The sequence below is a fragment of the Capra hircus genome, chromosome 13 (genome assembly GCF_001704415.2).
Source record: "Capra hircus breed San Clemente chromosome 13, ASM170441v1, whole genome shotgun sequence".
NCBI classification, from domain to species: Eukaryota; Metazoa; Chordata; class Mammalia; order Artiodactyla; family Bovidae; genus Capra; species Capra hircus.
In genome coordinates, this window is record NC_030820.1 from 75,123,801 (window position 1) to 75,146,981 (window position 23,181).

At 47.0% G+C, this 23,181-nt stretch overlaps 1 protein-coding gene across 1 annotated transcript in view; it reads left to right on the forward strand.

Moving 5' to 3' along the window:
• EYA2 (EYA transcriptional coactivator and phosphatase 2) overlaps positions 1 to 23,181 on the forward strand; it is a 257,862-nt gene that overhangs the window by 98,645 nt on the left and 136,036 nt on the right. The window contains exons 3-5 of the mRNA XM_018057968.1: positions 2,509 to 2,551; positions 6,398 to 6,540; positions 12,620 to 12,736. Coding sequence (XP_017913457.1) covers positions 2,509 to 2,551; positions 6,398 to 6,540; positions 12,620 to 12,736 — 303 coding nt within the window. The remainder of the gene's footprint in view (positions 1 to 2,508; positions 2,552 to 6,397; positions 6,541 to 12,619; positions 12,737 to 23,181) is intronic.

Below are 23,181 nucleotides of genomic sequence, written 5' to 3' on the forward strand. Positions count from 1 at the left end.
GGGCCCACGTGGGGAGGGCAGAGCATGCAGGGGTTCAGAGGAACAGAGGAGGCGATTGGCGCCGTGTGAACCCACAAACCAGCGCGCAGAGGCTGCAGGCAGGGGAAGATGCTTTCTTCACATTACTAGAGTGCCAAGTTCATCTGAGCCCACGGGACTGTTTCCATAGATTGCGATTTGTATGAATATTTACATGTTTATTAAAACATACTGCAAAATGTTTAATTCAGTATCTTATGTAGTGTTATTACTAAATATAAATCACACGCTTCGTACCAGTAATGAAATGGAGGCTGTTTCAGAAGGAGACAGTCCTGGGGGAAGCTGAGGAACGGGAATATGGGAGGCTCCACCCGGGGCAAAAACCCAGAGCAGGGCATTAGCAGTGAGGGAGCGGAGCCAGGGCCTTTCCTTGGCATTGGACCCCTTTAGCCCGACTTTTTATAAAGACAGCACATAGGAAGATATGTTATATTACACAGTCATCCAGCACACACACACACACATCACATCCTCACACATCATATAGCTAGAATAAAAGTTTTCCACGGTTCCTTCTCGTGTGCTGTGTGGCCAATATATGCTGATGCTGTCCGTTCTATTTTATTTTTAAATTCTAGCTATAGCTCTAAGTGGACTTCAGGACTTGCCTCCTCACCCTAGTAGCTTGGGACTCAAACAGAATTTGACTCAACCAAGGAGATGATTAAGGAAGTGGACTTGGGACTCCCCTGGCGGTCTAGCAGTTAAGACTCCACACTTCCAATGCAGGGGCACGAGTTCCATCCTGATCAGGGAACTAAGATCCCACATGCCACAAGGCATAGCCCACCACCACCACCACCCCCCCCCACCCCCGCGCAAAAAAAAAGGAAATAGACTTGGGACTAAACAGCCTTAGGTTCGAGTCCCAGTTTCCATGTCCGCAGGCTTGAACAAGGCACCTCATTAGCCTTTGGAGCCTTGGTTTCGTCATGACTACAGTGAGGGTGTCCTTGTAGCATTGCCTTGGGAGTGAAGTGAGTTCAGGCAGTTAACACAGAGCCTGGCACGTGTGAGCTTGTTGGTGGGGGCTGGTTGTTGTTAATGATGATGACTGCCCTCGTGGGCTGCTGTGCCCTGCTTGGGAAGCCAAACTCCGGAGCCAGACCACCTGAGCTCAGATCACGGATCTGCCCCTGAGGACCCATGCGTTCTTGAGTGAGTCATGTCAACTGCACCTCCCTTCATCTGTAACACAGGGACGGGAACAGAACCTTCCTCAAGGTGAGGAGGAGGAGGATTATGAGGATTAAAATAATGAAGCCAGATAACAGATTTAGAAGAGAATTTGGCTCATAGCAGACACAGGGTAAATGATGGATAGAATCATCACTGTTACCATCATCATAATCTCATTTCATCCTCACGCACCCTTGTGAGATAAATGTTTTCCCCCATTTCACAGGAGGGTGCCCTGAGCCCCGGAGACTATAGGCGATCTGCCCAGAGTCTCAGTGCTGACTCAGAGATACAGTTGGGATTGCAGGTTGGTTTATAGAGTGGCTCAGAGCTGTGGAGGGCGTGGAGTATTTCTCGGGAGGCACAGGGACACCCCTGCCCCTGCCCTGCAGACCAGAGAGTGTGAACTGGCAGGTTGGCACAATCAGTCGACACGTCATCTAGAACTTGCCGGGGCTCCACACTGAGGACATTGCGTTGTCTTTGTTCAAGATGACACAGCACAAAATCCTCCCCAGTGAACTGATGGTGTTTAAAATGATCCTCTTGGCAACATCTCTCCCAGCAAAATTGTATCACCTCTTCATCATCTCCTGATCATTGCCTCCCAACCATGGTTGGAGGCTCAGTGCCCAGGAACACAGCCCTTGTACCAGGACTTCAGGCATCTCCCATCTCCCTCCCGACACTCTAGTTGGAGCCTCGGAGACAATCCAAGATGTGTCTCCTGTAAGTGCTGGAGCCAGCCGCACCTGAACCCCACGGACTGAAACTGGGGAAGGAGAGGAGGAATATCAATGTGATGTCCTCAGAAGGAAGGAAAATGGGTGTCGGATAGCCAAAGCCAACCAGTATCTGCCTTTCTGGGTTTCTGGGGTTGACTTTAAAGCAAGGAAAAGAGCGGGTCTCCATCCAAGAGTAGAAATGGTGCCAGCTGTCCTCTAGTCGTGGGCCTGGCTCTACCTCATTCTTTCTGTCTCTTTGGCCTCCGTTTCTCCATCTGTACAATGGGTGGGGGGGTGAATTCCACCCTGATGTTTCAAGATGCCAGAGATTGTGTATACATAGTCCTTCAGTTAGTACCTGGAGACAAAGCACACCCTGAGAAGGTTTTTCAAGAAGGAAAGTGCTGCAGTGATGTGGCTTGGATAAGCTTGTGTGCTTGAGAAAGTCCCTGACAGCAACTCCATGAGTTTCTTCCCCCTCAACCTGGCGTCTGAAGTCACAGCTTCTGGGGACCATCTCTCTGACAGCTCAAGTCCTTCAAATGTTTTTTTTCCCCTCCAGGCATCACCACATCGGCTCCGAGTGTGTCCCAGCTCTTTGCAAGGTGAGTACCCTTGCCTTAGCTTCTTCTCACTCTCTCTCCCTTTTCTCCTTGGAGGCAGAGGCTCTGGAGCCAGACTCCCTGGAGAGGAATCCCAGTGATGCTCTTACTGCTTGAGCGACCTTGAACAAATGACCCCCACTTCCCCAGGCCTCAGTCTTCCCATCTGGAAAAAGGGGACAATCCTGATGTCTGTTTCACATGAAAGACACTTAGAATGGGGTCTGGAATAGACTGTTCCGAGAGTGTTGGCTGTTGTTTATTTTCTCCTTTTTTCAATCTTTTCTTCCTTTCCTTCCTGTCCTTTCCTAACAAAGATTTTCTCTGTTCTGTCTCCCTCTTGTTTCTCTATCTCTCCCTGTTTTTCCTTCCTTCTTTTCCTCTCTCTTATCTCTCTCTCCTCCTTCTTCCCTCCTTCCTGCTCCAATATTCACCCAACACTGCTTGATAACCAAATCTCCTAGGAGCTCTGGAGACTTGCAGGATCAATGAGACACAGCCCCTACCCTCAGAGAGCTTCCAGTCTAGTGGGAAATGGACCAGTAAGTCAGAGATCTCAATATGGTGAATGGTACAAATGTTCCACCAGAGCTGCGTCCAGGGGTTGGTGGGAGCCTGGTGATGAACAGGGCTTACCCAGGGCAATTGGGGAGCTGCCTTGGCGGGACGGTCAGCATGGACCTCCTCTGAATACTCACCTCCTCCATAGCTGGATATTCTCTTCCCCGGACGACCCCGGAGAAGCTGTTTGTAAGGAACACACTTTCTCAGCCTTCCTTTCCCTCCAGAAGATGTTTTGGGGGTTGTCAGTAGCAACTGAGGTCTATTAAATCTACCTAACTTGTTTTATGGCCTTGGGGTTAGAGAGCTTCCTTGTCCTCTCTCTGGCTTTTCATTTGAGCCCCAGTTTATTCCAAGAAATTCACATCAGTTTTGATGGGAAGCAGGAATTGATCATCTCGGATTTCCACCTTCTACTTCCAGAAAGGTGTAAATTGGGAGCGTTTTCAAATAAAATTCTCTGCTCAGTGCTAAGTCCCATGCTCTGGATGTGTTTCCAGGCACCTCATAGGGTGGGAGTCTTGACTGATGAAACACCTTCCAATACTGAATCTGGAGTCTCCAGTTCAAGCGACTTTCTTATGCATCTTGGGACAAATTACAAAACAAGCAACTTTCTTATGCATCTTGGAACAAATTCCCTGACCCTTTGGCACAGAAGTTGTCAAAAAGAAAGGGGGCCTGAGAACATCTTTTTATAATTCTGTGAATTTTTACATCTGTCTCATACATGCCATTAGGCTTCATATGTAGGAGAAGCTCTGGAAATGAGAAGGTTTCCCTCTATTAACGTGATCAAAATGGAGTCAGATACCGGTCTGGGAATCTCATTACCATCTACTGATAAGCTCATGGTCAGAATGATTAGATATAGTTGTCAAGTCGCACAGAACTTTAGTGTCTGGGTTTTTGACCTAAAGGGCCTGGGTGTCCTAGTGGAGTGGTTAAGGATGTGGCCTCTGGAACCAGGGTTCAAATTGTGGATCAGCTGTATGCATTCTCTGCCTCAGTTTTCTTATCTGTAAAATGGGGATTGGAATAGTAACTGCCTCCAAGGGTTGTCACAGTTGCTATGATATCTAAATGAGCCAGTCCACATACAGTGATCAGGACAGAGCCTGGCGTCTCATAGATCCAAGAATTGTCAGTTTTTTTAATCACAGGAAGGACTGTTGAGGACAATGTGAGAGTCAGAAGAAATTCGCAAACCCAGCTGAATACAGCACCCAGGAGAGCAGACCCAGGCTTTCCAAAGCATCTGCTTTGCAAGAGAAGGGGGAAATAAGGAGTGTGTATGTGCATGTGTGAATCTCTCCTGGTTTTAAAATATTGGCGACTCCGAATTAAGAAAAAGACTGCACTGGCCAAAGAAATTGCATCTGTAGACTCACCGTCTTGTCCCCATCCGGTTAGAATGAGCTAACCTTTATTTATTGCTGCCTGCAAGATTTAGTCAGTCCCAGGCCCGTCCCTGAGCAGCAGCAAAGCTCCATGGTTACAAGTGTGGGCTCAGGAGTCAGACTTCCAAGTTCAGATTCTGGATTTCCCGCTGTCTAGCCATGACTTCTGGTCTCTGAGCTCAGTTTTCTCTTCTCTAAAATGGGAGTTAGCAGAGCCTCTACCCCAGGGAGTTGATATCAGTATGTGATATGATGTAGACCACGTCAGACCTGTGAGACACAATTCCTAGCCTGTGGTCAGAGCTCAGTGGTCACTAGCAATCATTGTGTTATGGATGTCGTAGGTCAGCAGCCCTTTATTTACTTTTTTAGGATTTTTCACTAGTATTATTTATTTTTGGTTGCGCTGGGTCTTCCTCGCCGCTCACGGCCTTTCTCTGGTTGTGGCAAGTGGGGGGCTAATCTCTAGTTGTGGTGTGCGGCCTTCTCTCACAGGAAACATGGACTCAGTAGTTGTGGCACGCGGGCTTTGTTGCCCCGTGGCATGTGGGATCTTCCCAGACCAGAGATCAAACCCATGTCTCCCACATTTGCAGGCAGATTCTTAACCACCAGACTGCCAGGGAAGTCCCTCAGTGGCCCTTTAAATCCTAGCCCTTCATGAAACCGACTATTCATCTTGAAGTAAGGAATTCATTTGTGTTCTTTGGTTGCAAGTAAGACAAATAGACCCCAGCTGTGTTTAGATGCTCAGGTGTGTCCAACTCTTTGTGACCCAGAAGACCCAGTCCCCCTCCGTCCGTAGGCATCTCCAGGCAATAATACTGGGGTGGATTGCCATTTCCTCCTCCAGGGCATCTTCCCGACCCAGGGACAGAACCCGTATCTCTTACGTCTCCTGCATTGGCAGGCAGATTCTTTCCGCTAGCACCACCTGGGAAGCCCAGACCCCAGCTGATGTAAGCCCGAAAGGAGTTTTGTTTGTTTGTTTGTTTTTTTTGGGGGGGGAGGATCTGGAGTAGCTCACAGTGAAATCAAAACTGGAATAATCAGGTCTTGAGAAAGACCTGGAATAGGACCGCTTCTGAGATCCAAACAATAGGAAGGGAATAAAAACAGTCTTTTCAGAATGTGGGTGTTGAAATGAATTATTCAGCCCAGGATTTCAGTTCCCAGAATAGAATCTGATTGGATAATCTTGCACCCTGTGCCCACCCCGTGGCCTAGAGCAGGGCATGTTGACTGGCAACCCTGTCAAAGCTGTATCATTTGGGAATGTGTCTAAATAAGGGTAGAAAGTCACAGCGGAATGGGCTCTACTGTAGTAATCAAGAAACCCTGGTCCCAGTGGATTAACACAACAAAGGTCTGTTTCTTACATAAAGCCCAGGGATCGCATGGACCTCTCCAAGGCAGCGCTCCTCCACAGGCTGACTCGGGGTTCCAGGGTGCAACCCTGCTGGCTCTGCCCTCTCAGCTGGCACCCTCCACAGTTGCTGCTGAAAGAGGAGAGAGGGCAGCAGGTCTCGAGGAGACGGTTTTATTGGCTAAACTGCTGTGTTGAGCAGAATCCAGTCACGTGGTTGAATCTGACTGCAAGGGACCCAGGAAGTGTCATTTTCCTGGTGCCCAGTAAAGGAAAATGAAATAGGACCTGATGAACATGTAAGTTGTCTCTTTCCTGGAAAGAGTACATGGTGGTCCAGAGACTAGGACTAAGTACTTTCATTGCTGGGACCAGAGTTCCTGATCAGGGAGCAAAGATCCCAAAAGTCACAAGGCCAAAAAAATAAAAAATACCCAAAGGGAAGTAGTGGTAGTGGTGATACCAGGGGGGAGGGATGTGCTAGGTTGGGCTTGGAGATTTAATCTTCTTTCTTCCACGCAGACCTTGCCCGCGTGTCCTACCCGGTCAGCCTCCCTCGGCCATGGCAGCCTACGGCCAGACACAGTACAGTGCAGGGATCCAGCAAGCTACCCCCTACACGGCTTACCCGCCTCCAGCACAAGCCTATGGAATCCCTTCTTACAGTGAGTACCTGATCAAGCCCTTGCTTTCTCCGGGACTCCTAACATCATGGTTTTCATTCTGCCCAAATGCTTCAGGTAAATGCAGAAAGAGGTACACAGCCAGCCTGATTTTGGATTGGAGATAGAGAAGAAGGACAGACACTTTCCATACAGTTCAAGTTCTAGAGACTATGTCAAGGCCTCTTTTGATTGCAAGGGTAAGAAACTTAACCCAAGCTGGCTTAGAGAAAATGGAAATTTAATGATTCACATACTGGTAAGCTTGGGGACACAGCTGATATCAGGTATGGCTGGATCCAGGTGCTAGGAGGATGTCAGGAGGAAAATGTCTCCTCTATTTTCTGATGTTTTCCTCTGAGTTATCTTTACTTCTGCCTGCGTTCTGCCAAGATAATCTAGAACTGAGATAAGGTGGCCCTTGGATACTTTTTAACCAATAAAATATACTTGATATTTGAAAAATTAATTGCCAGTTTTTAAATGGGAAATGTTTACATAGTAATACGTATTTCTAAAGGGCTTCCCTGGTGGCTCAGAGGTTAAAGCGTCTGCCTGCAATGCGGGAGACTGGGGTTCGATCCCTGGGTCAGGAAGGAAATGGCAACCCACTCCGCTGTTCTTGCCTGGAGAATCCCATGGACGGAGGAGCCTGGTGGGCTACAGTCCACGGGGTCTCAAAGAGTCGGACACGACTGAGCAACCTCAATTCACTTCACGTATTTCTAATGTCTTTAAAAAAAAACAAACAGCAGGTGACTGGGCAGCACTGGGCCCACATTTTTGCGTCAAAAGTAGGTAACTGACCCTGTTAGCCTCTGTTGGCCACAGTCCTCTCCTAGCCCTCATCACTCACTTAAATTAGCTGCCTGAAGAACTTTAAGCTTGCAACCCCTGGCCTAGAGGGAGAAAACACAAATGAACTTTTAAAAATCATAGCTTAAAGTAATTTCAAATTATGATTCATGGGAGGAAGGAAGACAAGATCGTGAAATGGAACAGAATAAGCAAGATTTAACTTAGGTTCTAGCTCCAAGGATGGTCTTTTACAGAAGGAGCTTATTCATCTGAGAACTGAGAGACGACCGTTAGTAAGCACGGGAAGAGAGGCTTCCAGGCAGAGGATGCCTGGGAATCCTGGGGAGATGGATTTGGCAAACCCCAGAAGCCCAGTGGCTGGAACACAGGACCTAGATGAGATAGGCGAGGTGGGCAGTCTTTGCACCTGGGGAGGAGTTTATTCCAGTGAAACAGGAACTTATTGGCAGATCTATAAACATAGGGCTATCTGATGCAGTCTGGGGTTGTTAAAGATCACTTTGGGGCTTCCCTGGTGGTCCAGTGATTAAGAATCCACCTTGCTATCAAGGGACACTGGTTCAATCCCTGATCCAGCAAGATCCCTCATGCCTCAGAGAAGCTAAGCCCGTGAGCCACAACTGCTGAGCCAGCGCTCTAGAGCCCACTCGCCGCAACTGCCAAAGCCCGCCTGCCTAGAGTCTGTGCTCTGCAACAAGAGAAGCCGCTGCAGTGAGAAGCCCCATACGACGGTGAAGAGTAGCCCCTGCTCGGCGCCATTGGAGAAAGTCTGCGTGCAGCAACAGAGACCCACCGCAGCCAAAAAATAATAATAATAATTTAAAAAAAGATCACTTTGGCTGCTGTGGGGAGATTGGATTGGAGAGAAGCAAGAGGAGAAACAGGAAGGCAAATTGGGAGACTGATGCAGCCTGGAGTGGACTGATGGTAGAAGCCTGCTGGGGGCAGTAGACAGACAGATAGACATATTCAAGAGCAGTTGTGGCGTTAGGAGTGACAAGTCACGGGACACTGGGTCGGGCATCCGTCAGAGACACCATCACTGAGATGCTGTGTCTTTGAGATGGTGTATCACTGAGATGCTGCCACCCACAGTCCTCAGGGCTCTGTATCCACTCATTCTTTGAAGTCCCCACTCAACTCTCCAAGGAAGGTCTGATCATTATCCTCTTTCAAGGGATAAATAAATAGAGGCTCAGAGAGGATAAATAACTCGCCCAGGGTCCCCCAGTTGGTCGGTGGTAGAGGTGGAATTACACCCAGCAGCCTGGGCTCTGGAGTCCAAGCCCCTCACTGCTGAGCTCTGCTGCCTGAGCACACATTCCAGAAATCCTGGGGGATTACCTGTGATGGACCTCGGCCAACTGGTGTGGGCATCTTTTCTAACTTCTGTCCCTCCTGTGCCAGAAGACGGGTGATAAAATCACAGGTGAGTCACCTGCCTGGCTGACAGTCAAGACGCATGAAGCCGGATTATTTTTCAGCATAAAAGAGAACCCTAGCCCTGCTTCCAGACAAAACATGGCATCCGGTGGAAATTAATTTGGTCCAAAGTCATTTTTAAGTGCCAGTTACTTTCAGAGGCTCTCTGCCCTCAGAATACAGCATAAGGGACAAGGTCACATGTCCTGGGTTCACACCCCACCTCTGCCCCCTTGCTGGTCCTAAGACCCAGGGCGAGTCACCTCCATACAATGGGAGTGATACTAAGTCTGGCTTCCTAACCATTGTTGTTGCTGTAAATGGGATTCTCTACATCCAGGATCAGCTACCTTTTTCTTTAAAGGGCCAGTTCCTAAGTATTTTCAGCTTTCTGGGCCATGCAGTCTCTGTCACAGCCACTCAGCACTGCCGTTGGAGCATGAAATCAGCCAGACAATATGTAAACTAATGAGTGTGTCTGTGTTCTAATAAAACTTTATTTACACAAACAAACGGTGGGCCACAGTAGGTCCACGGACCACAGTGTGTCAGCCCTTGATCTATATTAAGGGCTTAGCTCACGGGGCCTGGCCCAAGGGAAACGTTCAGTCAGTACAGTAGCGGCCGGGCTGCCATACACCTGGTATGTCCACATCACTGAGTAATGACAGGTGGGCTGAAAAGCCCTTTCCTTTCACACATGCCTGTGCCCGAGCAAGCGGTGTTTGCTCACTGTCTGGACAAACCTTGTTGAATCTTGTTAGGAAACTTTTCTCCTTGCTCCTTGGCAAATAGCGTTATTCACCTTTGTTTAAATAGCTGCAGGGGAATAATAACACAGTTGAGCAAACGAGAGGCAAGGAGGTCAGGAGTGTGGAGTACTTTTTTCTCAATTTGTTATGCAAACATAATGTTATGCAACATTTAAGACATAAAAGAGTAGCACTATAAATAACCGTGAGCTGACCATCCAACATGAAGAATAAAGGGAGGTTATCTCCCTTTCTTGTCAAATACCCACATCCCTGGATTTGCTGATTACTGTTCCTTTCACTTTATTAATATCATTGCTCTGCCTTTCTTTATGTGGAATGCCATGTGTGCTCAGGGGTGTCCAACTCTTTATGACCCCATGGACTGTAGCCCGCCAGGCTCCTCTATCCATGGGATTCTCCAAACAAGAGTACTGGAGCGGGTTGCTGTTTCCTTCTCCAGGGACCCTTCCTGACCCAGGGGTCAAAGCTGTGTCTCCTGCATTGGCAGGTGAATTCTTTACCAGTGTGCCACCTGGGAAGGCCTTATGTAGAGTAGAGGTTGGCAAACTTTTTCTGTAAAGAGCCTGACAATAAGTATATTTGGCTTTGTAAGCCATATGGTGTCTATCAAAGCTACTCAGCTCTACCCTGTATTTTGATAACAGCCACAGATGATAAGTGAATGGGTGTACAGGCACGCCTTGTTTGAGTGCATTTTGCTCTCTTACGATTCACAGATACTGTGGGTTTTTGTTTTTTTTTTACAAATTGAAGGGCTGTGGCTTCCATGCTTTGAGCTAGTCTGTCAAGGCCATTTTTACGTCTGCTCGCTTCATCCCTCTGTGTTACGTATTGGCAATATTTTGGACTTTCGCACCATTACTATATTTGTTGTGGTAGTCTGTCATCAGTGACCTTTGGTGTTGTTATTGGATTGTGTGGGGGCTCCCTGAAATGGCCCACATACGACGGCAGATTTAGTCAACCAATGTTGTGTGTCCTGACTGCCCACCACCTGGCCATTCCCTCATTTCTTTCCCTCTCCTCAGACTTCCCTGTTCCCTGACATGCACCAATATGAAATTAGGTCAATTAATAACCCCTCGGTGGCCTCAAAGTGTTCAAGTGAAGAAAAAGTCACACATCTCTCACTTTAAATTGTAAAAACGGTAAAAATGATTAAACTGAGGAAGTCCTGTTGAAAGCCCAGACAGGGGACAGCTAGGCTCCGGCACCAAACAGTTAGCCAAGTTGCTGTCATAATTGTCAGTGAAGTCGTGCACCATCTAGCGTGTAAAATCCCTTCACACCCATTCCTGAGAGGCATCAAGAGAAAGCAAAGAAAACCTAGACTTCAGAGTTACGGGCTAATTGCAAGACTCTGATTAAGTGGCCTGGTTTTCTGAACCTCAGTTTCCACATCTTTAAAATGGGGAGAAACTTCCCTGGTGGTTCAGTGGTTAAGATATCATGCTTGCACTGCAGGGGGTGCAGGTTCGATTCCTGGTCCAGGAACTAAGTTCCCATATGCCTGCCTCTGAGTTTGGCAAAATAAAATAAAATGGGGAAAGTCATGTTGCCTATTTCTTGGGATTGTTGTGAGTACCTCATTCACAGCTTTAGATATTCATTCATTCCCTTTCTTTTCATCTCCCAGCAATCCTGCCAGTGGGAATCGGCATCTTATTTCATAAGGGAAGGAGTTGGAGGAGAAACTGTTCAGGTCACCAAGTAATGAAGCAAACCGTCCTGGACTCCTGCCCAGACCACTTGAGTCAGAATCCATTGTTTTTTACCACATTGAGCATTCTCTTTATTTATGGGGGTGAATGGGTGAGAAGGGGGGAAATAATAACTACAAAACCATCCCCAGAACTAACAGTGTTCTTTTTTAAAAATGCAAATTTAAATAGTATTGAAATACTGCTTTACACCTATAAGATAAAGATAAGCAAAACTGATTACGTGTTCAATAAAAATACCATATATGGGCTACTGATGATAGATCAGCTTCCTCCCTCAATACAGTTCCTTCTCCAGCCAGCTGCTCTTAGAATGGGTGCCTGTGCCTTGGAGAAGCATGTCAGACTTTGGCTAAAGCAGAAGGCAGATTTGTAACTGTGGCCTTTGGATAAGTAGGTCCCTCCATGAGAAGAGGGCAGAGTATGTCTTAAGATTGAATGGCATCATCTTTACAGAGGGAAGGTGGTTCATTTAAAACCTTCACCCCAAATCCTGCTGGACTTTTAAGTCATGCATGGAGCTAGTCCTTGGCGTGCATGCTCAGTCACTCAGTCGTGTCCGACTCTTTGCCACCCCATGGACTGTAGCCTGCCAGGCTCCTCTGTCCATGGGATTATCCTGGCAAGAATACTGGAGTGAGTTGCCATGTCCTCCTCTGGGGTATCTTCCCAACCTAGGGGTGGAACTCATTTCTTCTCCAGCTCCTGCACTGACAGATGGATTCTTTACCACTGAGCCACCTGGGAAGACCCCAGTCCTTGGAGTAGAGGGTTATAAACTCATTACCCTCAGAGTCAGGCAGGAAGCTGACCACATGTGCAAAAGATGAGATCCACTTAGCCTGCCTTTCCCTTTCTCACTTTTGAACATGTCCCAGGATGTAAAAACAAACAAAAACACCCCCAAAAAACTGTGGTGAAAAATAGCACCTTAAAAACAAACCTCCATGTCTGAGTCAGTATGGGAACCATGGTGACCTGGGAAACTCACAAATTGGGGAGCTTCTGGGGACAGTGTATTATCATGTGGGAACATGGTCATGAGGTTTCTAGATCATCCTGTTGCTCAAGAGAGGCCATAAGTCTAGACTTTGGGGGTGAAATCTCCTGATTTTTAAACAAAAGCAACCAACTTCAGGTTTTCCTTTAAAATACACAAGCCAAGAAGGACACGTGGGACTGAGTTAGAGCCGAAGTAGAGTAGCTTCCGCTCACAGACCACCAGTTTGCAATCAGTTTGGAAGCTGATAAAACCGCGTGCTGTCTTAATTCCGTAGCTCTTCTGCGGGTGACAAGGAAGCATCCTAATTGTGTGTGCCTGGTGCTTCTCTTTCCCCTTCCAAGGCATCAAGACAGAAGACAGCTTGAGCCATTCCCCCGGCCAGAGTGGCTTCCTCAGCTACGGCTCCAGCTTCAGCACCCCACCCTCTGGACAGAGCCCGTACACCTACCAGATGCACGGTGAGTGCAGCGCTGCGCCCCTCCCTGCCGTCTCTAAGGCACTGCTGGGTGTCCAGTCATTCGTTCATTTATTCAGCAGCTTTATTGAGTACCTACTATGTGCCAGGACCTATCTCAAGTAGTGGAGTTGCAGTGGTGGGTAGAGGAGATAACAACTTCTGCCCTCATGGCGATTACAAGGGCAGGAGGGAGAGACTGACAATTAAACAAGGCAGCAAATAGCAAATGGCTAATTTCAGAAGGGGTTGAATGCAATGAAGCCAATAAACGTGGTGTTGGGACAGAGAGTGATGAATAGTTGAGGGGTCTGGAGAGGCGGGAGAGGTAACTTTCATAGAGTCATCAAGGGAGGCTCTGGGAAGATGTGACGTTGGACAGAGGCCTAAGTATGAGGCAGAACCAGCGCTGCGCAGACCAGGGGGAAGAGCATGCCTGGCAGAAGGAACAGCCTGTGCCAAAGCTCTAGGGGGGTGGGGCGGAGGAGTGTCTTAATGTGTTTAGGGCACAAAATAGGGGCCGGTGGGGCTGGAGCAGGATTAGGAAGATATAAGAGGAGAGAGTCTTGGGGGAGAGCAGGGCTAAATCATGCAGGGCCTTGAGGGCAGAGGGGAGGTGTTGGCTTTGATTTGAAGTGTGATGGGACAGGCGAGTCCGTTGTAGACTCAGAGAAGTGGCAGGTGTTGGGAATACTGGACAGCAGGTAAAAGCATTGTTATTCCAGGGAGGAGGTTCCAGGCTCCGCCTTAGAAAGGGAAGAAACTCCAGTGTAACTCCCACCAACCCCAGGTACCTTAAGGCACTGGCCTGCTGCATTCTCCTGATCCCACCTGTCACCATCCAAAGGCCCCTTCCCTTCTCCGGTGCCCCGTGGGGAGTGCATCGGAGCTGATACATGGAGTAGAGGGCTGGTGGCAGTAATCTGGGGCATCCTCACCCTGGTATTCTTTTTTTCCTTCTTGAAAGCTGGTAAGAATGACCACCAAGAGTCTGAAAAGTAATGTGCAAAATTGAAAGAGTAATGACAAGGTGGTAGGCTAATGCATGGTGCTACATTTCTTTGAAAAAAATCTTTGCAAGTTTTGCTGCTTTGTCTTTTTAATTAAGGAGACAATTTAAATGGATGTTAAGGGCATCCTTTCAGGAAAAAAGCATTATGAAGAGACAGCAAATGATCTTAGGGGTATGTAAGAGAAAGGAGGGGATGAGCATTAATGCCTAGACGTTGGAAGACCATCCATGTAAGGATTTGCAGTGGAGTTTGTTGATGACGCCATCACCTAACGTTAACCCAGCACTCACCAGATGCCACGCAAACCGGCTTATGATCTCATACCACCTTCACGACACTCCACAAAGTGTTGGTTCTAGTATTATCCCCAGTTTACAGGAGACAGAACTGAGTCGTAGAGGGATTGCCTGACCTGCCCAGCATCAGGGCAAGGAGCTTAGATTTTACTGCAAGTGCCGTGAGAAATAGGTTGCAAGAAGTGTCTTGAGGGCCTGGTGGATTCCCAGCCCCAAATCTGACTCAAAGTCTGCTCTTTGCTGTGGTAACTCCTGCCTCCTCTGCTTCTGTTGGCACCTCTGTCTCCCTGGGGGTCTTTTCTGAGTCCCACTGAAGGGGATAAGGGGCAGGGACCCATCTTCAAGTGGGGAGTAAATGATAGCACAATCCTGATCATAAAGGCTGTTGAAGACCCTGAACTTGAACTTATATTTGGATTGATCTTAACCATCTTAATCAGTTCTTTTTTCAGCTTTTGCGATAGAAATGTATGTGACTGCCTCAGGGCTTCTAAGGAGCCAGACAATGAGCAATTAAATAAGTCGATCATAACAGATTGTGCTAAATCGCATGAAGAACCAAACCAACAGGGTGCTGTGATGGGCCTTGCTGAAGGGAGTGGTGATGGACATGGCCCAGATGGTCAGGAGGCCTGAGTGATGGAAAGGAACCAGCCTGTGAATAGCTGGAGACTGGAGAGCCCAGGCAGAGGGACCAGCGGGAGCAAAGGTCTGGAGGCAGGAAAAGACTTGCAGTGTTGAAAGACTCCAGTGGAGACTGGAATCTGGGGGTAGTGAGAAAGGGATATGAGACTGGAAAGTGAAGCAGCAGGAGGCACCCCTGGACTGGGACGTAGAGAATATGTTATTTCTTCTCTGGTCCTTACAGAAGTTACAGGAGGCGGGCTCCATCAGCGCTGCTTTAAACACAGTGAACATGAGGAAGTGGCTTACCCAAGCATCACAGGGCCAGGAAGTGATGAGAGCTGGGATTCAGGGTAGAGTTCCGGAGCCTGTGCTGTTCCCTTCAAGTGCTGTTTCCCAGACTCCTTCAGACTCCAGATGCTGCCCTCGTTCTGCACATACACCATTCCCCTTGACCTTCCCAGCAGCTCTGTGACGTAGGTTCTGTTGTATCCCCATCTTACAGGTGGGAAAACCGAGGCACACCGTGGTAAAGTGGCTTGCCCAAGGTCACCTGGCTGTGGCAGTGGGATTTCAAGCCAGGCAGCTCCCCTCCAGAGCCCAGGCACATAACCCCAACACCAATCCGCCTTCCACACTCTCATAGATCCTTCTAGAAGACCAACCTCCGTGGATGAGCCCTGGCCCAGACCCCACCCCCACCAGCCCTCACAAATAGAAAAACATCTCCTGATCCACTCCCACTGGACCATGGGAATAGTCCAGGTTATTTTCTTATCGTCTTCATGGCCCAGATGCCAGCTGGACTTTGTCCCAATTAACTGCCTTCAGTCTAATGCTAATGGCCATAAACTGCTCTTGAGACAGCCCAGGCATTTTGCAAGCCTGACATATTCCTCCTTAAGTATTTTTTTTTTCAAATGCAAACACACAGAAGGCTCACACACCATGCCCATGTGCTTCCTATTAACTTTTTTTTCAAGTTGTTCCAGAGGAGAAATAAACTCTCCAACGACTCTGTGTGCCTTTCAGAATGGAAGATGTTGGTTAAGCGTAAGGTTTGTGAAAGAAGAAGGGAATCAAGAGAGATTGAGACTGAGTTTGGGGCCTGAAAGCACCAACTTGGAATCAAATTGGTCCATATTCAGAAGCTGAGCTGAGTCCTTTTCTTTAAGAATTTAAAGTCATCATTTTATAGAAGTGAAAATAAGTCCCTGAGTGGGGACCACTCCATCATTTACAGATGGGTAAACTGAGGCACGACAGCAGCAGCGTGACTTGTGTAGGGTCAGCATTGGAAAGCATTAAAAATGCCTCCTGCTGGGTCTTCTACCCGATCTCAGAAACTTCCAGAAACTTCAGCAGAGCCATTTCCCCTGCCCCCCACGGCCCTGCTTGGAGATCCGTATCTGCTAATATAGCATTGCCCCGCTGCCAAATGTACAGTAAACGCAGAAAAGAAAAGTTCACAGCCCCTATAGCCTTTTCCTGGCTGTTTATTTTCTTTTTTAAGTTCACCCAGGGGTTTTCGCAGCTGAAATGTATTTCTTATGAGTTCGATTTTTTTTGTTGTTGTTCCGTTTCGGCTTCTCCTGCTAAAACACTGCTGTTCATGGAAACGGCCACAAAGATTAAAAAGAAGAGAAAAACAAGCAAACAAAAACTCTTGAGACTGTGTTTTAAGAACTTACCTGTGCCCCTGAGGGGTTAAGAGCCCTGGACCCGGCTGCAGTCAGCGCTGTGTCCCGCGGCGGGGCCTGGGTGAGGTGCTTGGTTTCTCCAGGCATCCCTTTCCTCACCTGTGGGACCAGCATCACAGCACGAGCGGGGAGCCCATGGGGCTATTGGGGGACTGCACAGAACGGCCATGAGCAATCAGATGAAGTCCTTCAAGGCTGGGTGTACTTTTTATTATTTCTCTCGCTGCTTCTATAACATGAGAGTTAAAGGCAGTAACCCTGAAGTCAGGCTGAGCTAACTTCCCAGTTGTTCCCTGTGCGCCAGCGTGTGACTTTGAGCCTTGTGACCTTTTGGTACCTCAGTCTCTTTCCCTGTAAAATGGGGATACGAACTGTACCCACGCATGGGGTGCTGCAATAATTAAATGAGTTAATGTGTGTGAGATATTCGGAACGGCACGGGCACAAGCTAAGTGCACTATAAATGTTAAATATTATTTTCATCCTAACGTCTGATTTGATGGTATTATGGTTTCCCCAAATTCATTTCTCTTTCCTGAACTCTCCTTTTTAGGAAGTAGTTTTGGTAAGAGAAAAGAGGAATACCAATTTGAGATTGTTGAGCCACCCACATTAGCATCAGATTCCCTCCTGGTGAAGTATGGTGGATGGGGGCGGGGCGGTGGGCCTTACAAACAGTGGGAGAGCCTTCTTCTGGGGGAATTCCTCTTTACTATTATTTACCGAAGTCAGGGGTTGTTTGGCTGCTCTGGTGGCTCAGTGGGAAAGAATCCACCTGCAAATGCAGGAGATGTGGGTTCAGTCCCTGGGTCGGGAAGATCCCCTGGAGGAGGAAATGGCAACGCACTATGCTTGCCTGGAAAATCCCATGGACAGAAGAGCCTCAGTGGGCTACAGTCCATGAGATTGCAGGAGTCGGACATGACTTAATGACTAAATAACATCAATAACAGGGATTGTTAATAGTGAGCTCAGAATCCAACATAAGCCTTTCGAGAGCAACATGGAAACGTATGATTTGAGGATGCATGAAGTGAAGTGAAGTGAAGTCACTCAGTCGTGTCGGACTCTTTGCGACCCCGTGAACTGTAGCCCACCAGGCTCCCCCGTCCTTGGGATTCTCCAGGCAAGAATACTGGAGTGGGTTGCCATTTCCTTCTCCAGGGGAACTTCCCGACCCAGGAATCGAACTCAGGTCTCCCTCATTGCAGGCAGACGCTTTAACCTCTGAGCCACCAGGGATGCATAGGAAAATTAAAAGTCCAGTGGAAGAGTCTAATCCAATGATTTCACCCAGAAACCTCTGAGGTTGGTTTGTGCCAGATTCATGAAACTTAGCACCTTCTCTGGCTCCAGCCAGATGTGTGACTTTGGACAAATCACTGAACTGTAATGATCTGTGTTTCAAAGCTCTGGCACTCACAAATACCCACTGAAAAATAAAGACGTTGGGAAAGGTCATCGTCAAATACATCAAATACACTTGGTAAATAGTGTGTAGCGTGAACTTAGATGTCTTCACTTTTCGCTCAGTCATGTCCAGCTCTTTGGAGTTCTCCAGGCCAGAATACTGGAGTGGGTAGCTGTTCCCTTCTCCAGGTGATCTTCCCAACCCAGGAACTGAACCCAGGTCTCCCGCAGTGCAGGCAGACTCTTTACCAGCTGAGCTGGCTTCCCAGGTGCCGCTAGTAGCAAAGAACCCTCCTGTCAATGCAGGCAGACTTAGGAGACTCGAGTCTGATCCCAGGGTGGGGTAGATCCCCTGGAGAAGGGAATGGCAACCGACTCCCGTATTCCTGCCTGGAGAATCCCACTGACAGAGAAGCCTGGCAGTTTAGTTCAGTTCAGTCACTCAGTCGTGTCCAACTACTTGCGACCCCATGGACTGTAGCACACCAGGCCTCCCTGTCCATCACCAACTCCCAGAGCTTACCCAAACTCATGTCCATTGTGTCGGTGATGCCATCCAACCATCTCATCCTCTGTCTTCCCCTTCTCCTCCCGCCTTCAATATTTCCCAGCATCAGGGTCTTTTCCCATGAGTTGGTTCTTCACCTCAGGTGGCCAAAGTATTGGAGTTTCAGCTTCAGCATCAGTCCTTCCAATGAATATTCAGGACTGACTTCCTTTAGGATGGCCTGGTTGGATCTCCTTGCAGTCCAAGGGACTCTCAAGAGTCTTCTCCAACACCACAGTTCAAAAAGTATCAATTCTTCGGCACTCAGCTTTCTTTATAGTCCAACTCTCTCATCCACACATGACTACTGGAAAACCCATAGCTTTGACTAGATGGACCTTTGTTGGTAAAGTAATGTCTCTGCTTTTTAATATGCTGTCCAGGTTGGTCATAGCTTTTCTTCCAAGGAGCAAGCAGTCCATGGGGTCGTACAGAGTCAGACATGACTGAAGCACACACACACACATAGGACTTTTCAGAGCCTTTGCAGACTAATGTGCCTTGTGACTCTCCAGGAGTGGAATTCAGTAGTCAGTTTTCCCAGGTAGATTTGAACAGGGACCTTTTTCCTACACTAATGTTCTCTGCTCACTGGGAAGCCCTGGTTGTAACGACCATTAGTCCCCATGCTCAGCTGTTTCAGTCGTGTCCGGCTCTTTGCGACCCTTTGGACTGTAGCCCACCAGGCTCCTCTGTCCATAGGATTCTCCAGGCAAGAATACTGGAGTGGGTTGCCATGCCCTCCTCCAGGGGATCTTCCCCACCCAGAGATCAAACCCCAGTCTCCTATATCTCCTGCATTGTCAGGGTGTTCTTTGCCACTAGCACCACCTCGGAAGCTATTAGGGCCTAACAGCTTTCTGTGTTAAAATTCTTTCTCTAAATTTTTTTCATAATGATCACGCATGTGTTCCTTTTTTCCTGTATTTTCATTTATTTTTTGATGAGATTAATTAATACACCATAAAATTCACCATTTTTAAAGCGTAGATTCAGTGATTTTACTGTATTCACAGAGTTGTGCAACCATCACCCTATCTAATCCCACAATATTTTCATCATTGCAAAAGAAACTCCACACCCATTAGCCAACATTCCTTAATTCCCCTCCTGCCAATTTATTTCCTTTTTTTAAATTTTAATTTACTTTTGACTGCACTGGGCTTCCCTGGTGGATCAGCTGGTAAAGAATCCACCTGCAATGCAGGAAACCTGTGTTCGATTTCCTGGGTTGGGAAGATACCCCGGCAAAGGGAACGGCCACCCACTCCAGTATTCTGGCCTGGAGAATTCCATGGACTCTATAGACCATGGGGTTGCAAGAGTCAGACACGACTGAGAGACTTTCACTTTCACTTTTCATTTTTGACTGCACTGAATCTTCATTGCTGCGCTCGGACTTTCTCTGGTTGCAGCAAGCAGGGTCTACTCTGGATTGCAGTGCACAGATTTCTCATAGCAGTGGTTTCTCTTGCTGCAGAGCGCAGGCTCTAGGGCACATGGGCTTCAGTAGTTGTAATATACGGGTTTAATTGCCCTGAGGCGTGTAGGATCTTCCTGGACCGGGGATCAAACCCGTGTTCCCTGCACTGGCGGGTGGACTCCCACCCACTGGACCACCAGGAAAGTTCCCAGTGTATTTCCTTTTATAATAACAAAAATACATATATATTTAAAGTTACTCCTTTATATTAATTTTTTAAGCAGGTTATGCATTTATCTACTTTAAACATCTACAGAAATCTCTATCCCACCCTCATCCAACATCCACTCAGCTTCTAAATCCCCAGTGCTTAGCCCCTGTTCTAGGTTCTTGTGAACCCAGCCGGAATTTCCTCTTGCAAATATAAGCAAACACGAGTGCAGTCTATCACACTGCATATTTCTATGCCAGGAATCAACTCACTTGTGATTCATAAACAAGGAAATGATGGCAGGGAACTCCAAAGGTGTATTGGTTCATTTAAGATTGTCTCCTTATCATTGGTTTGAAGCGATTTAATTTTGATGGGCCTTGATGTAGTCTTTGTGATTCTAGTGCTTTGTGTTCATTGAGCTTCTTAGATCTGTGAGTTTATAGTTTTCATCAAATTTGGAAAATTTGGGGGTATTATTCAAATATCCTCCCCATGTCTTCAAGTTAATCAATCTTTTCTTCTGCAGTATCTGATTTGCTTGTTAATTACTCTCCAGTGATTTCTTTTTCATCTTATACATATTTTTCATCTCTAAAAGTTTTATATGGGTCTTTTTTTTTCTTCCATGTCTCTGTTTAACACTCCCAAGCTTTCCTCTGGCCCCTTGGACAGTACACTGTACTGTTTTAATGTGCTTATCTACTAATTCTGTCACCTGTGTCATTTTAACATTTGCATTGATTTCTCTCATTATAAGTTAGATTTTCCTGCTTCTTTGCATGCTTGATAAGTTCTTTTAATGTTTATTTTTACTTATTTGGCTGTGCTGGGTCTTAGATGCGGCACGAGAGATCTTCTAGTTTGAAGCATGCAGGATCTTTGTGTCTTGCAAACACTTAGTTGCAGCATGTGGGGTCTAGTTTGAACCCAGGCCCCCTGCACTGAGGGCACAGAGTCCTATCCATTGAACCACCAGGGAACGCTTGCTTGATAAGCTTTGATTGGATGTCAGACATTGTGAGTCTTGCGTGGTTGACTGCTGGATATTTTTCTACTTGTGTGACTATTCTTGAGCTTTGCTCTGGGATGCCGTTGTTACATGGAAACAGATTGAGTCTTTTGAGTCTTGCTTCAAGCTTTGTTGAGGGGGACAGAACAGCATCTGGTCTAGGGCTCTCTCTACCTAACAGGTTTTCCCAGGACTGAGACAAACCTCTCTTGAGTATTCCTCTCAATGCCCCAGGAATAAGAGGTTTTCCAGTCGTGTTGGTGGGAACAGGAACTATTCTCAATTCTGTTATGAGCTCTGAGGATTGTTCCTTTTGATCATTTCAAGTGGTTCTCTCCTGGCCTTGAGTAACTTCTTCACAAGCATATGCTAGTCATTGCTCAAGGGAGCCCTCACGGCGAGCTCGGCAAATCTCCAGTGCACTCTCTCCATGCAGCCCTCTCTTTTCTGGTACCTTGCCCTGTAAAGTCTAACCACCTTGGCCTCCCTGGACTTGCAGCTCCATCTCCTCAATTCAGAGAGGATGCTGGGGGCCGCCTGGGTCCCCCTCCCTGGATGCTCCCCATGCTGGAGAGAATCTTACAGATCACCACCTGTTTCTTTTCTTTCAAGCATTATGGTCTTTCTTTCCTTGGGTTTTTGTTTTGGTTTTTTTTTTTTACCTTTCTAATCACTGACCTATTTATTTATTTTTTGAACTTTTTATTGTTGGAGTATAGCCGATTAACAAAGTTGTGATAGTGTCAGGTGGACGGCAAAGGGACTCAACCATACATATACGTGTAGCCATTCTCCCCCAGACTCCCCTCCCATCCAGGCTGCCACATAACACTGAGCAGAGTCCCCTGCTACAGTAGGTCCTTGTTGGTTATCCATTTTAAATAGAGCGGTGTGTATTAGTTGAAGGCATCACTGTCTTTCATTATCTGATGCCCAGTGTCTTGGCAGTCCAGTCTTTAAACCGTTTCCTGTGAGAGGGAGACCAGGCCCTGGGTCTCGGTCTTGGCCAGAACTGGAGGTACTGCTGCCCTGATTCATCGGCACTTTTTTCCATCACACGTGGTAACAGCAGCTGAACGCAAAATACTTAACACAGGTAAAGACAACAAACCTTGTAGAAATAATTCTGCCTCTAGTGACCCGTATTCTTCCTCTGACCTCAGTTTGGCCGTGTGCTCTGTTTTTGAAGAATCTATGTTGCCGCTTCCCCCAATCTTTGTGTACTTTGCCCTTGTCTCCATGATCGGCACCTCTGTCATCCTTCACCGCTCCCCCTATCAAGGCACCTTTACCTTCTTTTTAAGGGGAAGTCCTGTATTTAACATGGCACCTCCCTGGGGAGTACTTATTTATTTTTTCACTGTGCTATTATTTTTATTGGGATTATTATTGCTTTCATTAATGCTGTGGTTACTAAGTTGCATGGCTTTTTAGCAATCTGCTTGAATCCTGCTTTTTCCCATGAGCCCCATTATTTTAGCGCACAATTTTACACAACTCCATGGCCTCTCAGATTATAGCAAAACCTTTGCGTATATTGTTTTCCTGGGAAACACAGTGTGCGTACTCTCTGTACTTTGCTTTCTTAACTTAGCTATATACCTTGGGGAACTTTCTCAGTCAGTCTGTAGAAAGCGCTTCCTCATTCTTTCTACAGATGCCTATTATTCCATTGAATGATATGCTGTAAATGATTTAACCAGTTCCTTATGGGGTATTCCCAGTCTTTTGCAATTACCACCAGTAAGCTATAAATATACTCCTATATGTATATCATTTTGTTTTTCTACAAGTATATCTGATAGACGAGTTCCCAGAAGGGTCAAAGGGAAAGTCCATGTTTAAATTTTCAAGTATCTCCACCTTACCCTCCATAGGGAGCCTATCCTAGACTCCTACCAGCAGTCTATGAGAGTGCCTGTTTCGCCAACCCAGTATAATCTTACTATTGGAGTTTTTGCATGAAAAAATATTAGCTCAGTGTGCTGCTAATTTCTAATTGTATCTTACAAGGGTAAGCATCCTTTCAGATCTTTGATCAATTTATGTTTTCTTTTCTGTGAACTCAGAGGTTAGACTTGAAAAACTGCCAAAGCAGAGTGCTAAGGTACTAGGCACACCAGTATTGAAACATAAAGCTGGAGGGACTTCCCTGGTGGGCCAGTGGTTAAGATTCCGTTCTCCCACTGCAAGGCATGAGGGTTCAATCCTGG